Here is a 25,656-nt window from a genome sequence, read left to right on the forward strand (position 1 = left end):
TTTGTCACATTCATTCAGCTAAACTTTATATTCTAACAGTATGTTAAATGTTATCATTGATGTTATTATACCACATAATTTTATAGAATGTATTCCCATCTCTTTTGCTTTTATGTTCCTCTATGTAAACCCCTATGCAGATGGTTCCCAGGTAGAGATTGATGAGTGATTGTTGCAGGTTGTTATGGAAGATGGTGTAGATATCCACTTCGATTACTTACTTTGATTTTATGTTTCGTTGGATCTTAAGTCGACTATTAATTTATTTTGGAATAATACCTCTGATATTGTAACATCAGGGTTGGGATTATTTTGTTATGTTACCTACCTTGTCTTAAACTGAATAATCGTACCTTATTGTTACGTTTTCAATTTCTATTTCTATTTCGAAGTAAAAAGTTGAGTTTATGTTGGTGTGACACCCTTGTCTTATTTTTCTTATATTCCACAATGTTTTTATAAAGAGAGAATTTTTGTATCATGGGTTTAGGGTGTTACACAAGTCGTTCGACGATCACGATAGTTGCCACCGACCCTAGGGGTCCGTACGAGATTACTCATAAGCAACATCCTCCAAGAATCAATTTATAATCTAAAGCGACCAAACTATCGAATCTCCATGGTCGGGCTTATAGGATAACAAAAATTCATTTGATGAGCACATGGAAACGACACCCCGGACCCTGGTAGCAGGCATCGAATTCTCATCAAGGACGTTTATGATCGACAAATATATTTAATACATCACCCAGGGTCATTGTTCAGTAATAAGGTTGTCAGACAAAGGAAGCAAGTCAAACTCCATTTATGAGAGTTGGGAGACGAGCCTCTCATATTGCAAAAATCTCAAGCCCACATTAGTTGGAGATAGAACATTGAAAAAGTTTATATAGAGTGACACCCCTCACCATACAAATCAATTTTGTAAGGATGAGTTATGTCAAACTCTAATATGGTATCAGAGTCTATTAAACAAACCATGGGTTGACCACCATTTAAATTCACGCACCAAACCCAAAAACATGTTGGACGTGAGAGGGTGTATTGGAAAAATGCCAAGTCCGATATTTGTTGGAGATAGAGCATTCAAAGAGTTTATATGAAACGGCATCCTTCATAATACAAATCGATTTTATAAAGATAAATTAAGTCAAACTCTAATACTCAAAGAATCTCACCTTTGTCGACCATACGTATGGTCCTATTAGAATCCGACTTTATGCCAGAAGATAAATTCTCATATCTCCTATGAGAAAACTTTTAATCGCACCTCAATTGACCGGGGGTGAACGTTTGCACCAAAGTAAGAGGGAAGTTGGGGTGTTGTCGACATGCTCTACCAGACGCCTTAATTGTCTCCATCACTCCCCGCTTTTTCAACCACTAGACTATAAACCATCAGATTTTGTCTCACTTTCCCAGAATTATGCACTGCCTTACCATCTTTTTAACCTATATATTCCATTATACCATTCTTTGAAAAATATATACCAAAATACCATCTTTTGAGAAATCTTCAACACACAGCCGCCAATCCATTTGGCGGTTGAGTGTAAAAAATTAATGGACCGCCCATTCATTTGGAGGCTGTGTTGAAAACGTAATTTTTTTTCCAAAACCAACATTATATGTAATATATTAATATTTAGTATTATTACATTATTAATTAAATTATTATTGATTTTGTATTAATGATTTTGATTTTTCAGTAATCAACATTATTATTAAAATTAATTATTATTAATGATTTTGTAAAATTAATTATTATTTCAACCACCTTTCAAAATTACAATGAACCCCACAACAACCTTTCAACCCAACCCAACCACCGCTTACTACGTCCCGGTCAAAATCATGGTTAAGTGGGGTTCATTGTAATTTTCTTGTTATTATATCAATAAATAAAAAATTCCTTATATTTATTTTTATCGTTTTTTCTAATTTATATGCAATTTACTTATTTATATATTTATAAATAAATATTTATTACCTACAACTTTAATTTATAAGAAATAATTTTACTAAATTAATATTTCTTATAATTTTACTAAATTAATATTTCTTATAAGTTTTTATAAGTTTATACAATATTTATTAATAATAGAAACTTATACTAAATCAAAATTAATTATAAATTATATTATATTTATTTTAATTTAAACAAACATTTTATCTACCCAACTTATTAATAATATTTTATTTTACTAAAAAAAAATTATTATGTATATCATTAATAATAATTAATTTTACAAAATCATTAATAATAATTAATTTTAATAATAATGTTGATTACTGAAAAATCAAAATCATTAATACAAAATCAATAATAATTTAATTAATAATGTAATAATACTAAATATTAATATATTACATATAATGTTGGTTTTGGAAAAAAAATTACGTTTTCAACACAGCCTCCAAATGAATGGGCGGACCATTAATTTTTTACACTCAACCGCCCAATGAATTGGCGGCTGTGTGTTGAAGATTTCTCAAAAGATGGTATTTTGATATATATTTTTCAAAGAATGGTATAATGGAATATATAGGTTAAAAAGATGGTAAGGCAGTGCATAATTCACTTTCCCACACTAATACACTTCCATCATAAGTCAAACCCACCGCTCCCAATTTTTTTTTTCTCCTTCCCCCTCACTTACGCTGGTTCAGTTTCTCACACCTCTCACATACAAATTCTGGAAATTATTCAATTAACCATTATTTTCATTTTATCAATTAATTAATATTAATATTCTTCATTGATTCATGACAAATTTTATCATTGTTATGCTGTAAATAATCCAGTATATATATGTCCGAATGCTGTAAAATATTCAATATATATTAATATTTTCGGTTGAGAATGTGTTATCTATGAATCATCTATTGTAGTTTTAGTTTATCAAATTATGAATTCCAGTGCAAAGTTCATTTCTCTTGAAGCAATTTTTTTATTTAATATTTTTGTTAATGTTGATTTTCATTATATTTACGAGGTTTTAAGCTTTAGACCTTATGACATAATACAAGATAAATAAAAAAGATTTAATTCCTTCTGATATAAAGGTGTGTTTGGTAGAGTAGAAGTAGAAAAGAGAGAAATAGGTATGAGAGAAGTTGAAGACAGACTGATCATTTTTGTTTGGGAAGAAAGAGAAATTAAAAAGAGAGATTAAAAAATGAGTGGGTCTCATATCTTTTATATTTATCTTCAATTATGAAGAGAAAGTGAGAAGAAACAGATTAAGATAGAAAATTGACTATTTTGCCCATTAAATTATAAATTGATTATTTTTAAATGTTATTTATCATAAACACATTATACTATAAAATATGCAATACTTCTTCTCTCTTCTTTATTTCTTCTCTTTTTCTTTTAAACCAACCAAGTGTTGTAATGTGATTGAAATGAATAGTTTATTGAGTAATTTGCGTGTGTACTTTGATATATACATGTTGATGGGATAAGAGTGTATTTTTATAGAAATAGTTGACGGTAGTTGACTGAGTGATACGTGTAATTTTGATATGAATAGGTGACAGAGTTAAAGTTACATTTAACCGATTTCATAAACATTTTTTTGTGAACATTTAACTCATTAATAACATCTAATCTTTTAGATTGAAATTGAAGGAGAATTTCGATATTGAATGTTGTAACTGAAAAGAAAAAGTAATTCTTTTTTATTTACTATTTGTATCCTTATCATTAATTGTGGTTAATTTGAATTTAGTTATTCATTTATTGAAGAGTGGGTTATTGTTCGAATTCAAATTGATGGTAAAAATAAAAGTCAAAGAAGGAAGAATATGAAAAACCGACAGAGTAAGAAAAGATGTTGTGATATCTATGTTTTTGAAAATAAGATGTTGTGGTTATAAAATTAGAGCTATTATTTAATTTATTTATAAAGCTTTAGACTCTATTACAACTCATGAACATTTTTTTGAAAACTATTTTAATTCTTCTTCATGGTCTTATACAATTCAATGTATTTTTTAAAGCTTATTTGAAATTTTAAATTAAAATAAATTTATTATTATTTTTATTTGATGTTTAATTATTTTAAAATATAATATATTAATTGCAAAATTATATATTAAAATTATTTTAAGGATATTAAATTTCAAAATTTATAGTAAAATATTAATATTATACCCTATAAAAGATTGGTTAAAAATGAACATTTCCCTATAAAACACCAACAACCTAAATTTGAGTTTGCTAATTGCACTTTAAACCCTAGCTTAATCTTAGAAACAAGACTAACTGTTATTTTGATTGATAAGAAAAAATCGAAAAGCACTTCCAATCTAACCTAACTAAAAAATTTAGAGTAAAATATGAGAAGCCTTGCAAGGTTTTATGAAAACAGAAAAAGTAGAACACAAATGCATTAGAGACACGTAAGACAATGTGCAATAACTAGGTTATTATTACACCTCCGATAGGGCGTTGAATGAAGGTGGTGGAGAAAGACCATGGTTATGGGATTTGAACCAATTATTTCAATCATCAAATGGTGGACAGAGAATTAACATAAAGGAAACCAACAAGAAAACTTTTAGATCTAAGTAAATTAGTTGAGTAGATTTACATTACAAATACAAAATTATCAAAACTTTCGTATAACTCTTTTCTAGTTTTACCTTCTAAAATTTCATAAAAATCAGTCAAAGTATTAAGCACATCATTAGCATTTTCAACAACAGTGTCTCCAAATATATCAGGAATACTATATATTTTGATGAGGAACATATACTATTAACACCTAGAGTCCATAAATTAGTTGACCACTACAATGCTAGTACACATGATTTTGAGGGGATGGATAAGTTGGTTTGAGATGAAGGTCAGAAGAATAGAAGTGACAATAAGGCTACAGTATAAACTCCCAATAACATAAGACATAAAACAAAAACCAATGCTTGTATATTGCACACAAAGCACTAAGGCTCTATTTCCATTAAATGGTCTTACCAATTACTTACATACTTATGATGCACACAAAGTAGTGACTATGTACAGTGGAAGGGATTTTGATTCCATTAAAATGGTATGAGTAATATATTTATAGCTAACTTACATGTTAATCTGATGCAGAACCTCAACACACCTATCAAAAACAATGTAACCACTCAACTTTCCTCACAATCAACCCTTACTCACATTAATACATTACAATTCGTTTGAAGGCCATAACTAGTCTATTATCTCATAGGTCAATTCAACCGAATAGTCAATAAACAAAGCTAACCAGTTGCGGCATTCTAAACTCACTTAAACACTTTTAGCCCTATAAAGGACAAACTCTACTTAATAGGAAAATAAAGTGTTTAAATGAGTTCATCAGTTAACCATTATAGCCTAACCAATATCAAATTAAAAAAAAAAACAGACAATCACAATAACTAATGAACTTTGCATAATTATGAAATTAGCTAGAACAAAAAGAACTCTTTCATTTAAAGATAGTCAGAAATTCAATAGTTCCTCAATCAAAACTCTTTCATCGTTTAAAAATAAAAATAAAAAGTACATTCTGCAATCTAATTAAAAAACCTTCCACTATGCATCACCCTCACTTCTCAGATGAGTTAGGTCCACGCTTCTTACCGAATCCCACAACTACAATTAAAAAAATCAAACACAAAATCAAAACCCTAATTCAATATGAAAACAAGCTCTTCACGATCTTCAAAGCTTAAGGCAACAAATATTCAAAACTAAAGTAAAAAATTACCGGCGGTGACGAATCGGCGATTGTATTGCATACGCTTGTGAGCACGACCACGTGGCTTCTTCTTCTTGTCTTGCTTCGCAACCTTAGGAGTTTGCCCTCTCACTTTCCCGGCACGGGCCAAAGATCCATGAACCTTACCTGAATTCAAAACACATACCGATTTATCATCATCGTGTTCAGGTTAACTTTTCACAAACACTGTAATCGGAACCAGTTTCTATAGAATTCTACAGAAGATTGAAAAGAATAACCGACTCACCCATTATGAAGAATTTTGATTTTTCCTTCTGGCTTCGATTGGTTCTGATGCGGCTATAGCTTGAAACTTCGGGAAGAGAAGAATCAGGCTCTATTTGTATTGTTAGGGTTAATGTTTGTTGTGGGCTCAAATTTTGTGGACTCGAAATATGGGCCTTCAAGCCCGTTTTATTTTCCTCCTCGTAGAGTTTGTTTTATTTTTTAATGCGTCTATATTTATTTTAAGGTACATTTATAGTTAATTAGCAAAATACGTGTCAAGTGTTAGAAAATATATAATTAATAATATATTTGATGAATTAAAGAAATGTAAATAGGTTAAACATGGTTGAAATTAAATAACACAGAAGATTTATTTTTGGGTTGATTTGAGATACATTGAAAGTGTAAAAAAGTTTTACATTATTAATAAAAATATATAATAATATACGGTTGGATATTGAAACAAGTTTGACTTTTATTTTAAAATTTTTTAAAGTAATGTAAACGGACGATAGTGATGAATTGATAGTGTAAAACTTTTTACATTAATAGTATATAGTAATTAATCTCTTTATTTTATTTGATGGGATATATAATCATCACTGATTGATATTGTAAAACACTATCGGTGTATCACATGTTTTTTCTTTGTTATTTATGAAATTTTCATCAATTTTAGAAGAAAAAAATTATAAAATAAATATTTTTTCAAAGATTTTTTTATGTATCAATGGCTCATGTTGTCGTACTTATATTTTATATATTTATTAGTAATAATTTGTCGGTGCTGCTTTTTTTATACTGAACAATAGAAAATATTTGTCTTATTTTTTAGTGTGAAAATATGTGATTAGTGTTTTTCATATTTATGAGTGACAACAAATACTTATCTCTTTTTAATATTTAAAACGATAAATATGCGCCTTGTATTTTTTGTGTATAAAAAAAATGTGTATTCTATATTTTTTTTATATTTATTAATGACAATATTTGTCCCTTGTTTTTTTATTGAATTGATCATGAGTATATGATTATTAATGACAAATATTTATCTTAGTTGTCTTACAATGTAATGCTGAAAAATATACATTTATACTCAATGAAGAGATAAATATATTTCTCACTTCAAACCATTAAGCGTCTTCCTAATCTCATATTGAGTCCATTTCTTTGTTGGATTCTTAACATTACGTCATCAATGATCTTTTGAGGAATATAAGGTATTTCTTCAATGGCTATTGTCGCATCCTGCGAAAAATCAACCGGCGAGCTAAAAATAAAAACACACAGAGCCGCCACTGCGCGTTATTTATCCCAAGATAGGGAAAGGAAACGCTCAGAGAAACCTGGAAAGGAAATGGTCTCGCGACCAGAGAGAAAGGGTAAGGGAGTCGGTTACGCAAGGGGAAGGTATTAGCACCCCTCACGTCCGTCGTACTCGACGGGATCCACGTCCTAGAATAAAGAATAGGTTGCTAAAACATCACACACACACACACGGGGAACGCAGGTGGGGTTAAGAGGAACAAGCTCGATAAGGTATCGCACCTTATGCCTACATATCTTGTCTGGAACAAGAATCAGAGCCACTGTAGTTCGGCTTACGCACACCAAACAACACAAAACATACAAACAAGCAAGGGTGGCAAACATGGAGCCCGACAACCACTTGATGGAATTACGTCGGCATCCGAACCAAAACACACTCAAAAGGGCAAAGGTGGAGCCCGACTGCCAATCACTGGGCTTACGTCGGCATCCGAGCCAAAACACACAGTCAGATAACAAAGCAAACAAACCAACAAATAAATAAAAAGGCGCCCGGAGAGGTCTCGCACGACCTCCTGCCTACATACCTCGTCTGGAACAAGGATCAGGGCGATGTAGTTCCCCTGAAAGGGACTGAATTGCTAGCCAGAAACCAGGGAGACACAACACTAGGGAGACTACGACTCGAGCCTAGATGTTGTCATGCACAGTCGTCCCTAAGTTCAGTTTTCTATCCTACTTGCATAAGCAAACTACTCCTATCCAGGAAAGAAGTAAGCACACAAGCATACAGCATAATTCAAGCATACATCAAATGAGAACAAGCATCTCAAACAGATATCCACACAGCACGCACTATAACCAAACAAGTGGCTCACACAATAGGTTTGACTGCCGAAGCGAGTCGTCTGTACGGGCTGGGTTTGCTCTTAACCTTGCCATTACGAGGCTAAGGTGAAGCAGATGAAAAGGTGAAGTGAGGATCAGACCTCACAGCTCCTATCCCTAACCAGGGAGAGCTTCTGACAAATGAGCATGGGTCCAGAATAGGGGAACCCTTCTATACTCGATGACTCAGACACAATGTGCACTGCACAGGATCTTGGGCTTTTGATCTCAATGCTACAACCATGTAATGGGAGCAAGGAGAAGACTCAACTGAATAGTGGGGGGTAGACTGCATACCCCTACCTTCCATCAATTGCCTTATTTAAAGGACTTTCACCTGCTTAGGCACAAAATTAAACAAACACAATCATCGCCTCTTAAGGAGGACTTCAGACATTTATTTGCCCGGCCCGGTAACAGCCGGGTCTCCAGACTACATGAAGTCAAGAGGACCTACCTCAATGCAAGTTGCTTAAGCAACGCAAAGCAAAAGTTCACAAGGAACTAAGCAACTAAAAGTACCTGGAAACAATCCAACACAGTTAGTACTCAGACAGACAAAACCAAACAGCAAGTATTCACTCAATCAGTCTATACAACTCAATGCACAACATAAGGCAAGCTCAAAGCTCAAGCCTAAGCTTCACCACCTACAAAACCAAGTTATGTTATTGTACAAACATCAAAAAACATCAATGGCATTTAACTTGATTCATTCTCCTTGTGCATTATGCTTTTGATCCTGAAAAATCAAGCAAATATTAGCAACAAGACCACTAGGCTAAGCCTAGGGTCCAAAGGCAAGGAAAAATCCTAAACAGCAAGGTATTCACCAACCAAACTCAAATTAATGTCAAACAAGAACAAACATCATTGGTCTCATGTTTATATCATTCATTATGCTCATGTTATGCACAAAACAATCCACATTGGTTCAAGTGAAGCACCAAACATGCAAACAGAACTATTGCATTCAAATCCACACCAAAACACTTCCAAAAATTCTCAAATAAATTACACCTAAACAGGGGCTAATCCAGGTATGGCACACCAAATTTGAGCTTAATTGGGCAAATGGAACCATGTCAATGAAAATCAACAAAAACAGACACAATTATAGGCTCCAAATCACATCATCAATACATGCTTCCACTTCAAAAATTCATAACTCAATGAAAACAAAAAAGAAATGGATGAGACCAAAACAGGGATGTCACATTATGTGTCTATTACAAACATATCAAATTTCATGACAATCCAATACAATATGAGCATTTCCCAATCAATCTACCAACCTATGTCACACAAGCTTGCACAATTGGCCAACAGAAATGAAAAATCACAATCAAATTGAAAATGCAATGTAAAATTCTACAAAAAATCATACAGCATCTTAACATACCAATCAACCATCATGCAAAATTTCACTTCATTCTAACAAGTCTAGGCCCCTCAAAAAAATCCAGCAAATTGACATAAAGAGGTGTGACACAAATTGTCACACCTAAGTTCTAAAATTCATAACTCCATGGCCAGGTATCAAAAACTCATGAAATTTACATGGAAATAAGCATCAATGAGTCAAGAATCATCACAAAAATTTCCAGGCATTTATTTTACATTATGAGAATTTCATGAATCAAATAGTACAAGGTATCAAAAAATCATACATGTGAAACAAACCTAGGTCAAATGATATTTTTACCATGCACAACTTTGACCAATAGGTCAAAAATAATCTACAGGCAACAACAAAGTCAAAGAAACAATCCTCACATTTTTCTGATTTTTGTACAATTTTCTATGAATTTTTTAACATGCTAAAATATTTTTTAGAATTTTTTATGAATTAAATTAATTAATTAAAATTTGACAATGGCAGTATTGTAATTATTTGCGCGCGGGGGAGGGAAACATCCAATTTGAATTTTCAAAACGAATTTTGGATTGAACAGTAAATGGCGCAAAAACTTCATCTCCTTCCTCCAGCCACTCAAGAACGCGAATTTCTCAAACCATCACCAAAATGGACAAGGCTATAGTCATTCAAACCGTCTCAACCTCTACAATCCAAATACGAACCTAATTTCTCCTAACAATTGCTACATCTTCCAAATCGATCGCCCTAGGGTTTTAGATCCAAACTTCAAACCTAGATTTCATGCGCTACAGTCAATCATTTGCAATTCTAAATACATCATGATGCTCTACGATCCATGGCCTACAGCACGCACACAACAATTATTCAAATCGTGACGGTCGAAAATTTCGAACCTGGAAATTTGCAGCAACGTGTTGGTGTTCTTCGTGCCAATTAGCTTCAAACAGATGCACTAGAGAGACAAGGAAGGTAATTAGAGGTGCTAGCTTCAATTGCCATGGCTTCTATTGCTCCAAATTTGCATTTCACCATTGATGCTCCATATGCAACAGCTGCGAATCCAAGCTCTTTAGGCTCCAATCTCCAAAAACAGTTTGAGAAGATGATTATTGGAGTTGAATGCAAAAGAGATTTCGAAGTTTGGTTGAGAATTGAGGAAGATTGAAGGATTTGAGGGTTTTGAGTTCTTGATGATTTTGAGAGAGTTTGAGAGATTTCAGATCCAATCTTGGAGTGTGTGAATTCTGTTATGTTTAGAAGATGATTAAGCTTTTATATGCTGCTCTTAATCCATGATTAATCACCTTGTTAACCAAATTGGCATTGTAAGTGAAAATGGTTATTTGCAAAAAGGGGCAAAAATGGAATTTCACTATGCCAGCTCAATGACACTTGTTGACAGCTCATGCAAACTCTAAATATCATGTGTAATCCATTGCCACTTGCCTCACTCTCATTGGATGCTTATTTCTCAATTTCACTATGTGGTAGCAAAATATCCAATTTTAGCCATTGCACTTTTCAAGCCAAATCTCGATTTACAAGGCCTATGCATGAAATGATGATTCCAACACACTCCAAATTCCATTTATGAGGTGTAGCAAAAATCCCCACTCAAAAATTCCAATTATTTTGAAAGTTGGACAATTTTGCCCCTGGTCCAATTTAACTGTCCAGTTGAAAATTGACTTTTTGCATTGACCACTTTTGGAAAAATCCAATTATGCACCATGAAAGTACATGTCAAATGGAGTTTGTGCATATAAAGAACTTGCAGTTTGGACAAACCAGGTGGAAGTTATGGCCTCCTGATTATGGGTCATTTTTGAATTTCACTGGACCATAACTTGACAACCATACATGGGATTTTCAAGTTCTTGGACTTTTTGGAAAGGTGAGAACAATATCTACAACTTTCATGTTGAACAAATTTTCATTTGAAGCTTCCTTGGACACGTGGCTTTGAGGTCCAAAACTTTCCATTTTTGGAAACTTCAGTTACAAGTCACTTTCTATTTTTGGCAGTTTTTGTTCTGACTTGATTTTCTTCATTTTCAAGCTTTGGGATGTCAAATAACACTTGTTCCAACATGAATGAAGTGCATCTAACTCATTTCCACCTCCAAATCCATCAGATCATGTACAGTTGACCACAGTTGACTTTTCATCTGATAGATGAATCAGGCAATGCATAGATCAATCTGAGCCCCAATCTCCAACTGAAATGGCTCAAGGGTGATACCCTAGCCTCAATTATCTCCCTAAAATCACATAATGAACCCCATAACCATCACAAACCCCATCTCCTGATTATGCCCTGATTGGCCCAATGCAACTGATTAGGGTTGACCAGTGGTCAAAACCCTAATCTCAAGGAATCTTCTTCAATCTCCTGATGACATCCAACCATGATGATGATGATGTATCATTGCAATCAAGATGAAGACCAACATCCATTGAGAATCACGAAACCCTAATCCACAGTCCAATCCTCAGATGGCCAATGATCAATCAGTAAACCCTAGGCTTGCACTTAGACTTCTCCATCTTCTGATCAAGACTTGGGAGAATAGCTTGCACAATGTAACCACATGATATGCAATATGAAATGCCTAATGACCTAAAATGATATGCCATATGTTAATGCTAGTCCCAAGAGAGGAGGGCAAATTTTGAGGTGTTACAGCTGCCCCTATTCAATCCACTGTGAACCTGTCGATGCGAAATAGCCTCGGCTTTCGGATGATCAGGATGAAGAGTGATTGAATACCAAGAACAGACGAACAATTTGCACTCTGATGGGATAATAATTAACAACGCCTGTCAGCATCGGCGAAGAAACTCAATCTTTGAAAAACGTCGACCTGGATACCAAAATAAATGGTAACGCAGGGATAACCATGGTCTGAACACCACGCATCCACGCGGGACTATTATTTTCTCTTCTTTTGCTTTTCTTGAACCCCGAAATTTTTCTCTGCTCTTCTTTTCATTTTCTTGAACCCCGAAATTTTCTCTGCGCAAACGACCCTCGGATCTCTGCATTTGAACCCCATTCTCCTGTTTGCCAAAATAAATGGACCCCATTCTCCGATTTGGACCCCAGTCGCCTGACGATAACCCGCGATCGCCAATATGAACCCCGTTCTCCAGAAAATGCCGCAACATCTCCCTTTCTCCATTTGAACCCCATCTCCAGAAAATGTCTCCACATTTCCTTTTCTCCATTTGAACCCCGTTCTCCAATCTCTCGTGATAATTCCGCTGGCAACGCCGGAAATAACACCAAACACCACTCTGAGGGCGACATATCAGAGGGTACACCTTCACAAAAGGAAGGTAACATGTGCATCTCTTCTTCCGAAGACACCCGTAACGACCTCCACTGGCATCCGCCAAAGTCTAAGGTGACACATGAACAGAAGATAATCCCAAGGACCTCATCCTGGATATAATCTTCAACTCTATCTCCATTTGAACCCCAGAAAATGCCCCAGCATATACTCTTCTCTGATTGAACCCCGATCTCCAGAAAATGTCGCAACATCTCCTTTTCTCCATTTGGACCCCGCAATCGCGCTGATCGCGTAACGTCTTCTGATATCATTTCCATCTCTGTCTGGGACGGAAACATTTCCTCCAATATCGCACTACTGGGGAACACTGCTGATCTGACGTCATGGTACCACACTCCTCAGAGTAACACTTTCAACCAGACACTGACTGATGACTGGGAGAAAATTCGACGTTTACTGGACATCGAACAATGATGTTGACAGGACATCGAACAATGATGTTGACAGGACATCGAACAATGATGTTGACAGGACATCGAACAATGATGTTGACAGGACATCAAACAAGGATGTTGACAGGACATCAAACAAGGATGTTGACAGGACATCAAACAAGGATGTTGACAGGACATCGAACAATGATGTTGACAGGACATCAAACAAGGATGTTGACAGGACATCAAACAATGATGTTGACAGGACATCGAACAATGATGTTGACAGGACATCAAACAATGATGTTGACAGGACATCAAACAATGACCGACCAGACATTAAACAATGACTGGGAAATAACTCGACGTTTACTGGACATCGAATGATGATGTTTACAAGACACCAAAGAAAGCTCGACCAGACACTTACTGATGACTGGGAAATACTGTGGTTCCAAACTCACAATGCTGAACTCCTCAGAGTATCGTCTTCACTGTCAGGAAAACCAATCCCAAGCGGTAACCACGGCTCGAATCGCGCTGATCGCGTGACGTCCTCTGATCTTCATTCCCATCTCGGCCCGACGGAAAAGCTCCCTCCAGTATCGCACTACTGGGGTACATCTCTGATCCAATCATGAGGCTAAACTCTTCGGAGTAACATCTTCACCTCTGGGCAAACCACCTCTCAAACAATAACCACGGTCTGAGACTAGCTTATGCTTGCAATGATGCATGATTGATTTTTCCTGCGCAATGCTCCATAATCATGGAAATGCTACGCGATTTATTATTATTTTTTCTATGCAATATGCTATGCTTTATTTTACATGATGAATGCATAAAAAGTATCCCCCTCAAGGGACTCCTCTGAGGAATACGAGACACTCTGCTGAGGAACTCGTCGCCGCTCCGATTTCCACCATGCTGGGGAATCACTGTTGCTGGGGATAAGGCAACCCTTGCTGGGGAAGAACCTCCTTTGTACCCAATCCGCTCGAGGAAATGCTGGGGATAAGAACCACCAACACTCTGTGGGGATACAGTCTTTCGACTTGCTGGGGATATACATCCACCTCTGCTTCGGGAACCCTCACAGATACCTGACGACTTCACTGGGGAAATGCTCACAGATACTCCGCTGGGGAAAATAGCAACCTCCAGGCCTGTCGACTGGGGAAACACCGATTTGACACCTGCTGGGGATAACCATCCTGAACCTGCTAGGGGAAACGAATGCCACTCCGCTGGGGACACCCATGCAATCCCTACGTAGAATCAACTCAGCTGGTGATGCAAAAATCCGTCCGCTACGGGACTTTGTTCAATCCACCGGTAGGATGAACACTGCTGGAGATATATTTCATTGAAACCCGCTCCACTCGGGGAACTGCTGGAGATATATTTCTTTGAACCCGCTCCACTCGGGGAATAGCAACCTTCTGGACTGGCCGCTGAGGAAACACCAATATAAACCTGCCGGGGATAACCATCCTGACTCGGCTGGAGAAGTCACAGATCTGGAATCTGCTGGGGAGCTAGTCCTACGATTCTGCTTGGGGAACCTAGCCGGGAAATGAGAAAAGTTGGTACAGAACACCTGTCGACGCATCGAACCACAGTATCCACCTTCCAATACTCATATCAGCTTTCCACTTTAGAGAATTCCCAGACTCGTCTGGACCTTTTCTGCTCCATCATCTTGTATTCCCAATCGCTCCGCGCTCGACGAGAAACGTACTCCTGGGTTTTATACAGAAATTCCAATTTTCCGACTTTGAAGAGTCTTCTTGGTTAATTCCAAAGGTCGTCGGACGTCTCGTCGTCTCTCCGTCCTTTCTTCATACACTCGTCCCTGATCGGACTCTGCGGGGAATCGCATACTTTCAAGTCTTCCGACTTTGAAGAGTCTTCTTGATTACCATCAAGGATCGTCGTGCGCCTCAACGTCTTCTCTTCCTTCGTCCCTGAGCGAATTCTCTGGGGATCTACTACAAAGCTTCCACACCACAACCTGCAAGTGAGTGAAAAATTCCTAACAGTACCTGCAAAACAGATCGTCAGATAAAACCGTGCCCCAGGCGTGTCAAGATTTCAACACTTGGGTCACTCGACCTTCCAAATAAGATTTCAAGCTTTCAATCTCATAAACATGCATTGGAAGGTACCTGTATGTCTTAAAATGCAAAATTCTTTATCAAAAATATCTGGATGTTTTTGCAATCAAAGCGGTAATGAAAAACAAAAACAACACTATTTGACTGAATATGCATTTTATTGATTTGAAAAGTGTGTGGCTCAAGTTGAGCAATACAAAGGAAGCAATTCCTGAAAAGAGGTAATTGCACAAAAGGAAAAATCTATCCTAATGGCAATGTGAAACCCGCGATCTCATCGAGTTCCAACTCGGTTACACCCCATATGTCCTCAGACTCTCCATGCTTTCTGCCTTCTGAACAAGACGCTTCTGATTGACCCCTACCGAGTATTATCCATGATGCTTTATCCAAAGCGCAAACGGTCATGCTAGACGCAGTTGTTCGTCTCAATCCCTCTTTTGCCTGGACCGCCCTTTCGGGTTTTCAGTCCACCGGGATACCCCTTTTTGCCCAAGTCGCCCTTGTCAGGTTTTCGACTTGCCGGGTGTACATTTTTTCATCTTTATCCCTAATTTTTGCCCGAACCTTCTTTTCTGTTTTTGGTTCGCCGGGATGCCCATTTTTGCCTGGACTATTTTGTTCTTTTCGTCCAGCGGGTTAATTCATACGAAGTATTTTTTAACTGCGTCCGCATTCACAGGGGATGGGAAATCTTCGCCATCCATGGTCGTTAACAACAAGGCTCCGCCAGAGAAAACCTTCTTGACCACGAATGGACCTTCATAATTCGGTGTCCATTTGCCCCTTCGACCGTTTTGAGGAGGAAGGATCCTTTTCAGCACCATATCACCTACGTGATATACCCGAGGTCGCACCTTTCTGTCAAAAGCACGCTTCATCCTTTGCTGGTATAATTGCCCATGACAGATGGCTGCCAGCCTCTTTTCTTCGATTAGGCTTAACTCTTCGTACCGGGTCCTTACCCATTCAGCCTCTTGCAATTTCACGTCCATCAGGACTCTCAAAGAGGGAATCTGAACTTCAACAGGTAACACAGCCTCCATTCCATATACCAATGAGAAAGGAGTTGCCCCAGTAGATGTACGTACTGCGGTACGGTACCCAGGACACCAGCTCCGTACTCGGCTACCATCGTTGGTGCATTCCATCGTGCTCCGGGAAGCACTAACTCATTCACCTTATCCTCCCCATCAGACATCAGAACCCGTTCGAATTCGGGGTCAGGCCCCTCCTCCGGGATCGGTCACTCTCAATCTTTCGATTAGAGTACCTCGAGATGTCCTCATCAGGGAATTTCAAACTTCATCGGTTGATAATCCCCAATGGGTTGCTGGGCTATGTAATCAGACAATACACCCTTTTATTGCTTTCTGAGAGGATATCGAATATCGTATTCAATCAAAATCATTGGCCCTTTCGCAACCCGTCCGGTCAATGCTGGCTTCTCAAACACATACTCGATCGGATCCATCTCGGAAATCCACAAAGTGGCATGAATCAGCATATACTGTCTCAGTCGGCGAGCAGCCTATGCCAAAGTACATCAAGTTTTCTCGAACAGTGAATGTATTGTTTCACAGTCGGTAAACTTTTTGCTAAGGTAAATTGCATGCTCTTTTCGACAAGACTCGTCATGCTGACCCAATACACCTCGTAGACCCCTCGAGGGCCGTCAAGTACAGATTAACAATTGCTCCTTCCACAGAAGGCATCGGAATCAGAGGTTCCTGCAACTTTCTTTTATTTTTCCAATGCCCCTTGGCAATCATTATTTCACCTGACCGTTTGATCTTTTTTTTTCAACATCTTGAATATAGGTTCGCACGTGGCTGTTAGATAAGATGCGAACCATGACAGGTAGTTCAATCTTTCTAAGAAACCACGAACCTCTTTTTCATGTTCTCGGTTCAGGCGTTTCTCTTATTGTTTTTTTTTTTGTGTGTTTTTTTTTTTTTTTTTAAAGCAGGATGAACCTTGATTCCTCCCTTACAATGAACCCCAACATCTTACCGGACCGCACTCTGATAGTGCACTCGTCTGAATTCAACCTCAGTTTGAATTGTCTCAACCAGTTAACCAACTTGGCCAGAGCCACCAGATGCCCCTCTTCTGTCTGGGACTTTGCTATCATGTCATAGCATAACATTCGATTTCATGACGAATCATATCATGAAACAAAGTCACCATGGCTCTCTGATACAGGCACTGGCGTTCCGCTTCTCTAGAGGACAGTTTCCTTTCTATGGTAGCTTGTGCGCAATGACATCGACATTCGACCCTGGCATATCCTGACATGACCAGGTCACGATATCCACATGCTCTTTCAACAGGGCTACCATTCCGCTCCCGACTTGCCTCTGAAGCGGCCCCATTTTCCTATTTCCTTCCTGACCTCGGCGGTGCTTGGAATAACAATCTCAACCCGCTTCACTTGCAGCTGAATCACCTTCTCCTCTTTTTTAAACAACCTGGCTAATTCCAGCAGATCACACTCTTCTTCGTCTTCTTCTTCAGCAAGATAGATCGGTTTGTCGAAGTCATATGAGGTGTAACCAAATTGTTATCAACGAGATCCGGAGAATTATTTTTGAATTCGGAGCAAGACAAAAATGAAAAAGGAAAAATGAAAATAAACATCGCCATTTTTATTTGTTTTTAAACTGCAAAAATAAATGAAAAACAGGGAATACCGCTTTTTGACTGAAAAACATCCGTTTATTAATGATGCAGAAATGTTGCAAATGTAAACATGAGGTGGCCCTTACAATGGACCATTACGTGTCGGGCAACACGTACGACTTTCATGCAAATAAAACTAAAAACAGGAAATCATTACTCTTCAGGACGAGTGTCAGTGATGATCTTGTTTAAGCCTTCCAGCTTCCTGGTACGCCCGGCTTTATCCAACCACTGAACTTGCAGTCACTATCAGCTTCTCCACCTACCGCATAGGCGTGATCTGAATTTTCAGCAATTGCACCCACCATCGCCTGTCCATGCGCCGGCATGGGATTGGCATCAGCATTCAATGACAATGTAAAATTGAGGGCCTTGGAATCCACCAGGTCTTGGACTACGTGCTTAAAAGCTTTGCAGTCCTCTACACTGTGCCCGGGAGCACCCGAATGGAATTCACATTTGACATTTTCATCAAAATTGGCTGGCCTTTGATCAGATCCCATAGGTGCCAAAGTCCTCAACTGTACCAGCCCCATATCTTTCAGCTTTTTCAATAGGAAAGAATATGTCACAGGCGGCCTGTCAAAATGCCGATCACTCATCTTCCTCCTGACTGGATATCCTACCCTCTGAGACCTCCGCTGAAATGGCTGACGCTGCTATTGCTGTTGTGCAGGCTGATTGTCAGCAGGAATAGTTACAGCACTCGATTCACCCTCATCCTTGTGCTGGTCATTACCAAAAGATTTCTTCGGTCCAGATGACGAAGCGTTTCCTTGCATGTTCCCCATCTTCAGCCAGTCTTCAATCCTCCCCACCTTTTCGGCAATTACTTTCTGCCCCAAGGCGAACTCTTGCATGACATGAATCAACTCTCCCATCTTCTCTTTCAGTTCGAGGATGTCAGCGTTGGGAGGATCCATCAGTCTGGGAGTATTGCGCCTGGCGTAATATCTGTGAGGGCGTGTTGAGTGCAAAGGTACGGTTCTGCGAGCACGAGCAATGATTCATGCAAAACAGCAAACAGGTTAATATGCATGAATGCAACGTCTATCCATATGAGGAAGCTTCTGTCCTTTGATTCTGATTTCATCGAGACAGATAATATTTTGACATCCACATTCTGAAATTCATGATGTCTCTCAACCAGAACCTCAATCCATAGTACTCCCCATATGACTAGACGTAGTTTAGGTGCAGATGAATGCAAAATGAGAATGATGCAGATGTATGCAATGCACTGGGCCATCCTCCAAGTCATCTGATCATTTGTTGCTCTGAGTCACAGCCTTGATTTCTGAACTGATCATAACCATCTGAGGGAATATGTAACCACCAATCTGGCCCACGGGTTCCGAAATAAACGGAAGACAGATACATCATCATCATCATCTGACAATCTCTGAGCAGACATTCTCAACCATCTGAATCGGCCCGGGGAATCCCGAAATAAATGGATCCCCACTGATAAATAACTCGGCCCGAGGAATCCTGAAATAAACGGATCCCCACTGATAAATATCTCGGCTCGGGGAATCCTGAAATAAACGGATCCCCACTGATAAATCACGGACAGCACTCCGGCGTCTCGGCAATAAATGACCATAAATCCGACTTATAAATAGGACCCACGGAACAAAAGTCACCATCTGAGTCACCATCTGAACATGCATCTGAAAGAATTATCCCTCCCCTCACAGGTAAATTCTAATCAGGTTATCCTAAGGCGGATAATAGTCTCGACAATCGGGCAGAGATACTCAATGGGTTTGCCCTTTCGGGTGTGCCATTGTAGCTCTCCTGAGATCGTCTAAACCAAAGATCCGGGAAATGATCGGTCACCAGAGTCAACAGCTCAAAAGAGATAACCCAACCAAAGTGGAAAACCCCATTGGAAGAGCACTTCTCAGATGAACCTCGTCCGGCTTGTGGTATGTCACGTAGCAACAATATGCCCAACCGGCACATGAGCGACGTGAGACCACGCTAATCCTAGGTGTACACTCGGGCCTGGGTTTTAGCCCCACTCAGAACACCCACCCCAAATAACAGAACCACCTGCATAGAGGACGGCAACAACATGATAGTATGATGCATGCAGACATTAATGCAAATATATACACACTCAGAATAATAAATGCAATAAATAACACACAATAAGCAACCCAAACCAATCCTAAAACGCTAGGAGAGACTCGCTTAGGGACGATGGACCAGCATAGGTCTACACCATTTCCCCAGCAGAGTCGCCAGCTGTCGCATCCTGCGAAAAATCAACCGGCGAGCTAAAAATAAAAACACACAGAGCCGCCACTGCGCGTTATTTATCCCAAGATAGGGAAAGGAAACGCTCAGAGAAACCTGGAAAGGAAATGGTCTCGCGACCAGAGAGAAAGGGTAAGGGAGTCGGTTACGCAAGGGGAAGGTATTAGCACCCCTCACGTCCGTCGTACTCGACGGGATCCACGTCCTAGAATAAAGAATAGGTTGCTAAAACATCACACACACACACGGGGAACGCAGGTGGGGTTAAGAGGAACAAGCTCGATAAGGTATCGCACCTTATGCCTACATATCTTGTCTGGAACAAGAATCAGAGCCACTGTAGTTCGGCTTACGCACACCAAACAACACAAAACATACAAACAAGCAAGGGTGGCAAACATGGAGCCCGACAACCACTTGATGGAATTACGTCGGCATCCGAACCAAAACACACTCAAAAGGGCAAACGTGGAGCCCGACTGCCAATCACTGGGCTTACGTCGGCATCCGAGCCAAAACACACAGTCAGATAACAAAGCAAACAAACCAACAAATAAATAAAAAGGCGCCCGGAGAGGTCTCGCACGACCTCCTGCCTACATACCTCGTCTGGAACAAGGATCAGGGCGATGTAGTTCCCCTGAAAGGGACTGAATTGCTAGCCAGAAACCAGGGAGACACAACACTAGGGAGACTACGACTCGAGCCTAGATGTTGTCATGCACAGTCGTCCCTAAGTTCAGTTTTCTATCCTACTTGCATAAGCAAACTACTCCTATCCAGGAAAGAAGTAAGCACACAAGCATACAGCATAATTCAAGCATACATCAAATGAGAACAAGCATCTCAAACAGATATCCACACAGCACGCACTATAACCAAACAAGTGGCTCACACAATAGGTTTGACTGCCGAAGCGAGTCGTCTGTACGGGCTGGGTTTGCTCTTAACCTTGCCATTACGAGGCTAAGGTGAAGCAGATGAAAAGGTGAAGTGAGGATCAGACCTCACAGCTCCTATCCCTAACCAGGGAGAGCTTCTGACAAATGAGCATGGGTCCAGAATAGGGGAACCCTTCTATACTCGATGACTCAGACACAATGTGCACTGCACAGGATCTTGGGCTTTTGATCTCAATGCTACAACCATGTAATGGGAGCAAGGAGAAGACTCAACTGAATAGTGGGGGGTAGACTGCATACCCCTACCTTCCACCAATTGCCTTATTTAAAGGACTTTCACCTGCTTAGGCACAAAATTAAACAAACACAATCATCGCCTCTTAAGGAGGACTTCAGACATTTATTTGCCCGGCCCGGTAACAGCCGGGTCTCCAGACTACATGAAGTCAAGAGGACCTACCTCAATGCAAGTTGCTTAAGCAACGCAAAGCAAAAGTTCACAAGGAACTAAGCAACTAAAAGTACCTGGAAACAATCCAACACAGTTAGTACTCAGACAGACAAAACCAAACAGCAAGTATTCACTCAATCAGTCTATACAACTCAATGCACAACATAAGGCAAGCTCAAAGCTCAAGCCTAAGCTTCACCACCTACAAAACCAAGTTATGTTATTGTACAAACATCAAACAACATCAATGGCATTTAACTTGATTCATTCTCCTTGTGCATTATGCTTTTGATCCTGAAAAATCAAGCAAATATTAGCAACAAGACCACTAGGCTAAGCCTAGGGTCCAAAGGCAAGGAAAAATCCTAAACAGCAAGGTATTCACCAACCAAACTCAAATTAATGTCAAACAAGAACAAACATCATTGGTCTCATGTTTATATCATTCATTATGCTCATGTTATGCACAAAACAATCCACATTGGTTCAAGTGAAGCACCAAACATGCAAACAGAACTATTGCATTCAAATCCACACCAAAACACTTCCAAAAATTCTCAAATAAATTACACCTAAACAGGGGCTAATCCAGGTATGGCACACCAAATTTGAGCTTAATTGGGCAAATGGAACCATGTCAATGAAAATCAACAAAAACAGACACAATTATAGGCTCCAAATCACATCATCAATACATGCTTCCACTTCAAAAATTCATAACTCAATGAAAACAAAAAAGAAATGGATGAGACCAAAACAGGGATGTCACATTATGTGTCTATTACAAACATATCAAATTTCATGACAATCCAATACAATATGAGCATTTCCCAATCAATCTACCAACCTATGTCACACAAGCTTGCACAATTGGCCAACAGAAATGAAAAATCACAATCAAATTGAAAATGCAATGTAAAATTCCACAAAAAATCATACAGCATCTTAACATACCAATCAACCATCATGCAAAATTTCACTTCATTCTAACAAGTCTAGGCCCCTCAAAAAAATCCAGCAAATTGACATAAAGAGGTGTGACACAAATTGTCACACCTAAGTTCTAAAATTCATAACTCCATGGCCAGGTATCAAAAACTCATGAAATTTACATGGAAATAAGCATCAATGAGTCAAGAATCATCACAAAAATTTCCAGGCATTTATTTTACATTATGAGAATTTCATGAATCAAATAGTACAAGGTATCAAAAAATCATACATGTGAAACAAACCTAGGTCAAATGATATTTTTACCATGCACAACTTTGACCAATAGGTCAAAAATAATCTACAGGCAACAACAAAGTCAAAGAAACAATCCTCACATTTTTCTGATTTTTGTACAATTTTCTATGAATTTTTTAACATGCTAAAATATTTTTTAGAATTTTTTATGAATTAAATTAATTAATTAAAATTTGACAATGGCAGTATTGTAATTATTTGCGCGCGGGGGAGGGAAACATCCAATTTGAATTTTCAAAACGAATTTTGGATTGAACAGTAAATGGCGCAAAAACTTCATCTCCTTCCTCCAGCCACTCAAGAACGCGAATTTCTCAAACCATCACCAAAATGGACAAGGCTATAGTCATTCAAACCGTCTCAACCTCTACAATCCAAATACGAACCTAATTTCTCCTAACAATTGCTACATCTTCCAAATCGATCGCCCTAGGGTTTTAGATCCAAACTTCAAACCTAGATTTCATGCGCTACAGTCAATCATTTGCAATTCTAAATACATCATGATGCTCTACGATCCATGGCCTACAGCACGCACACAACAATTATTCAAATCGTGACGGTCGAAAATTTCGAACCTGGAAATTTGCAGCAACGTGTTGGTGTTCTTCGTGCCAATTAGCTTCAAACAGATGCACTAGAGAGATAAGGAAGGTAATTAGAGGTGCTAGCTTCAATTGCCATGGCTTCTATTGCTCCAAATTTGCATTTCACCATTGATGCTCCATATGCAACAGCTGCGAATCCAAGCTCTTTAGGCTCCAATCTCCAAAAACAGTTTGAGAAGATGATTATTGGAGTTGAATGCAAAAGAGATTTCGAAGTTTGGTTGAGAATTGAGGAAGATTGAAGGATTTGAGGGTTTTGAGTTCTTGATGATTTTGAGAGAGTTTGAGAGATTTCAGATCCAATCTTGGAGTGTGTGAATTCTGTTATGTTTAGAAGATGATTAAGCTTTTATATGCTGCTCTTAATCCATGATTAATCACCTTGTTAACCAAATTGGCATTGTAAGTGAAAATGGTTATTTGCAAAAAGGGGCAAAAATGGAATTTCACTATGCCAGCTCAATGACACCTGTTGACAGCTCATGCAAACTCTAAATATCATGTGTAATCCATTGCCACTTGCCTCACTCTCATTGGATGCTTATTTCTCAATTTCACTATGTGGTAGCAAAATATCCAATTTTAGCCATTGCACTTTTCAAGCCAAATCTCGATTTACAAGGCCTATGCATAAAATGATGATTCCAACACACTCCAAATTCCATTTATGAGGTGTAGCAAAAATCCCCACTCAAAAATTCCAATTATTTTGAAAGTTGGACAATTTTGCCCCTGGTCCAATTTAACTGTCCAGTTGAAAATTGACTTTTTGCATTGACCACTTTTGGAAAAATCCAATTATGCACCATGAAAGTACATGTCAAATGGAGTTTGTGCATATAAAGAACTTGCAGTTTGGACAAACCAGGTGGAAGTTATGGCCTCCTGATTATGGGTCATTTTTGAATTTCACTGGACCATAACTTGACAACCATACATGGGATTTTCAAGTTCTTGGACTTTTTGGAAAGGTGAGAACAATATCTACAACTTTCATGTTGAACAAATTTTCATTTGAAGCTTCCTTGGACACGTGGCTTTGAGGTCCAAAACTTTCCATTTTTGGAAACTTCAGTTACAAGTCACTTTTATTTTTGGCAGTTTTTGTTCTGACTTGATTTTCTTCATTTTCAAGCTTTGGGATGTCAAATAACACTTGTTCCAACATGAATGAAGTGCATCTAACTCATTTCCACCTCCAAATCCATCAGATCATGTACAGTTGACCACAGTTGACTTTTCATTTGATAGATGAATCAGGCAATGCATAGATCAATCTGAGCCCCAATCTCCAACTGAAATGGCTCAAGGGTGATACCCTAGCCTCAATTATCTCCCTAAAATCACATAATGAACCCCATAACCACCACAAACCCCATCTCCTGATTATGCCCTGATTGGCCCAATGCAACTGATTAGGGTTGACCAGTGGTCAAAACCCTAATCTCAAGGAATCTTCTTCAATCTCCTGATGACATCCAACCATGATGATGATGATGTATCATTGCAATCAAGATGAAGACCAACATCCATTGAGAATCACGAAACCCTAATCCACAGTCCAATCCTCAGATGGCCAATGATCAATCAGTAAACCCTAGGCTTGCACTTAGACTTCTCCATCTTCTGATCAAGACTTGGGAGAATAGCTTGCACAATGTAACCACATGATATGCAATATGAAATGCCTAATGACCTAAAATGATATGCCATATGTTAATGCTAGTCCCAAGAGAGGAGGGCAAATTTTGAGGTGTTACAGCTATCAATAATTGTAAATCCACAGACATAATGTGGAAGGTGTAAGTACATGCAATCCTTCCAATTTATATAGTTTTCAGCTGTGAAAATAAGGGCTTTATTGTATGCTTCACTCGGATCAATTTGCACCATATTCAATCAATTTTGGAATGTTAAACCTTATCAAAAGAACCAACTCTTGATGTCAGTTATTGATTTGAATATGGAGCTATTTATCTAAAAGGGGGTTGAATAAAAAATTAAAAATATTTTTTTTAGATTAAAAAAATCATTTTAAACAAGCGGAAACGATTATGAAATTTTTTTGTTAAAAAGGTTTTAAGTTATTGGAAAGAGATTGTTATAGTACACACACATTGATGGTTTGAAA

At 38.3% G+C, this 25,656-nt stretch overlaps 1 protein-coding gene across 1 annotated transcript; it reads right to left on the bottom strand.

The window, feature by feature from the left end:
- Nucleotides 1-5,443: 5,443 nt before the first annotated feature.
- Nucleotides 5,444-6,170, bottom strand: LOC127074178 (40S ribosomal protein S30). The gene is made up of 3 exons (XM_051015474.1): nt 6,004-6,170; nt 5,745-5,882; nt 5,444-5,629 (listed from the first exon to the last, which is right to left on the bottom strand). The coding sequence occupies exons 1-3, from the start codon at nt 6,005-6,007 to the stop codon at nt 5,583-5,585; spliced, it is 189 nt and encodes a 62-aa protein (XP_050871431.1). The 5' UTR covers nt 6,008-6,170; the 3' UTR covers nt 5,444-5,582.
- Between the last annotated feature and the right edge of the window lie 19,486 nt (nt 6,171-25,656).

This window comes from Lathyrus oleraceus, chromosome 4, assembly GCF_024323335.1.
Source record: "Lathyrus oleraceus cultivar Zhongwan6 chromosome 4, CAAS_Psat_ZW6_1.0, whole genome shotgun sequence".
Lineage (NCBI taxonomy): Eukaryota > Viridiplantae > Streptophyta > Magnoliopsida > Fabales > Fabaceae > Lathyrus > Lathyrus oleraceus.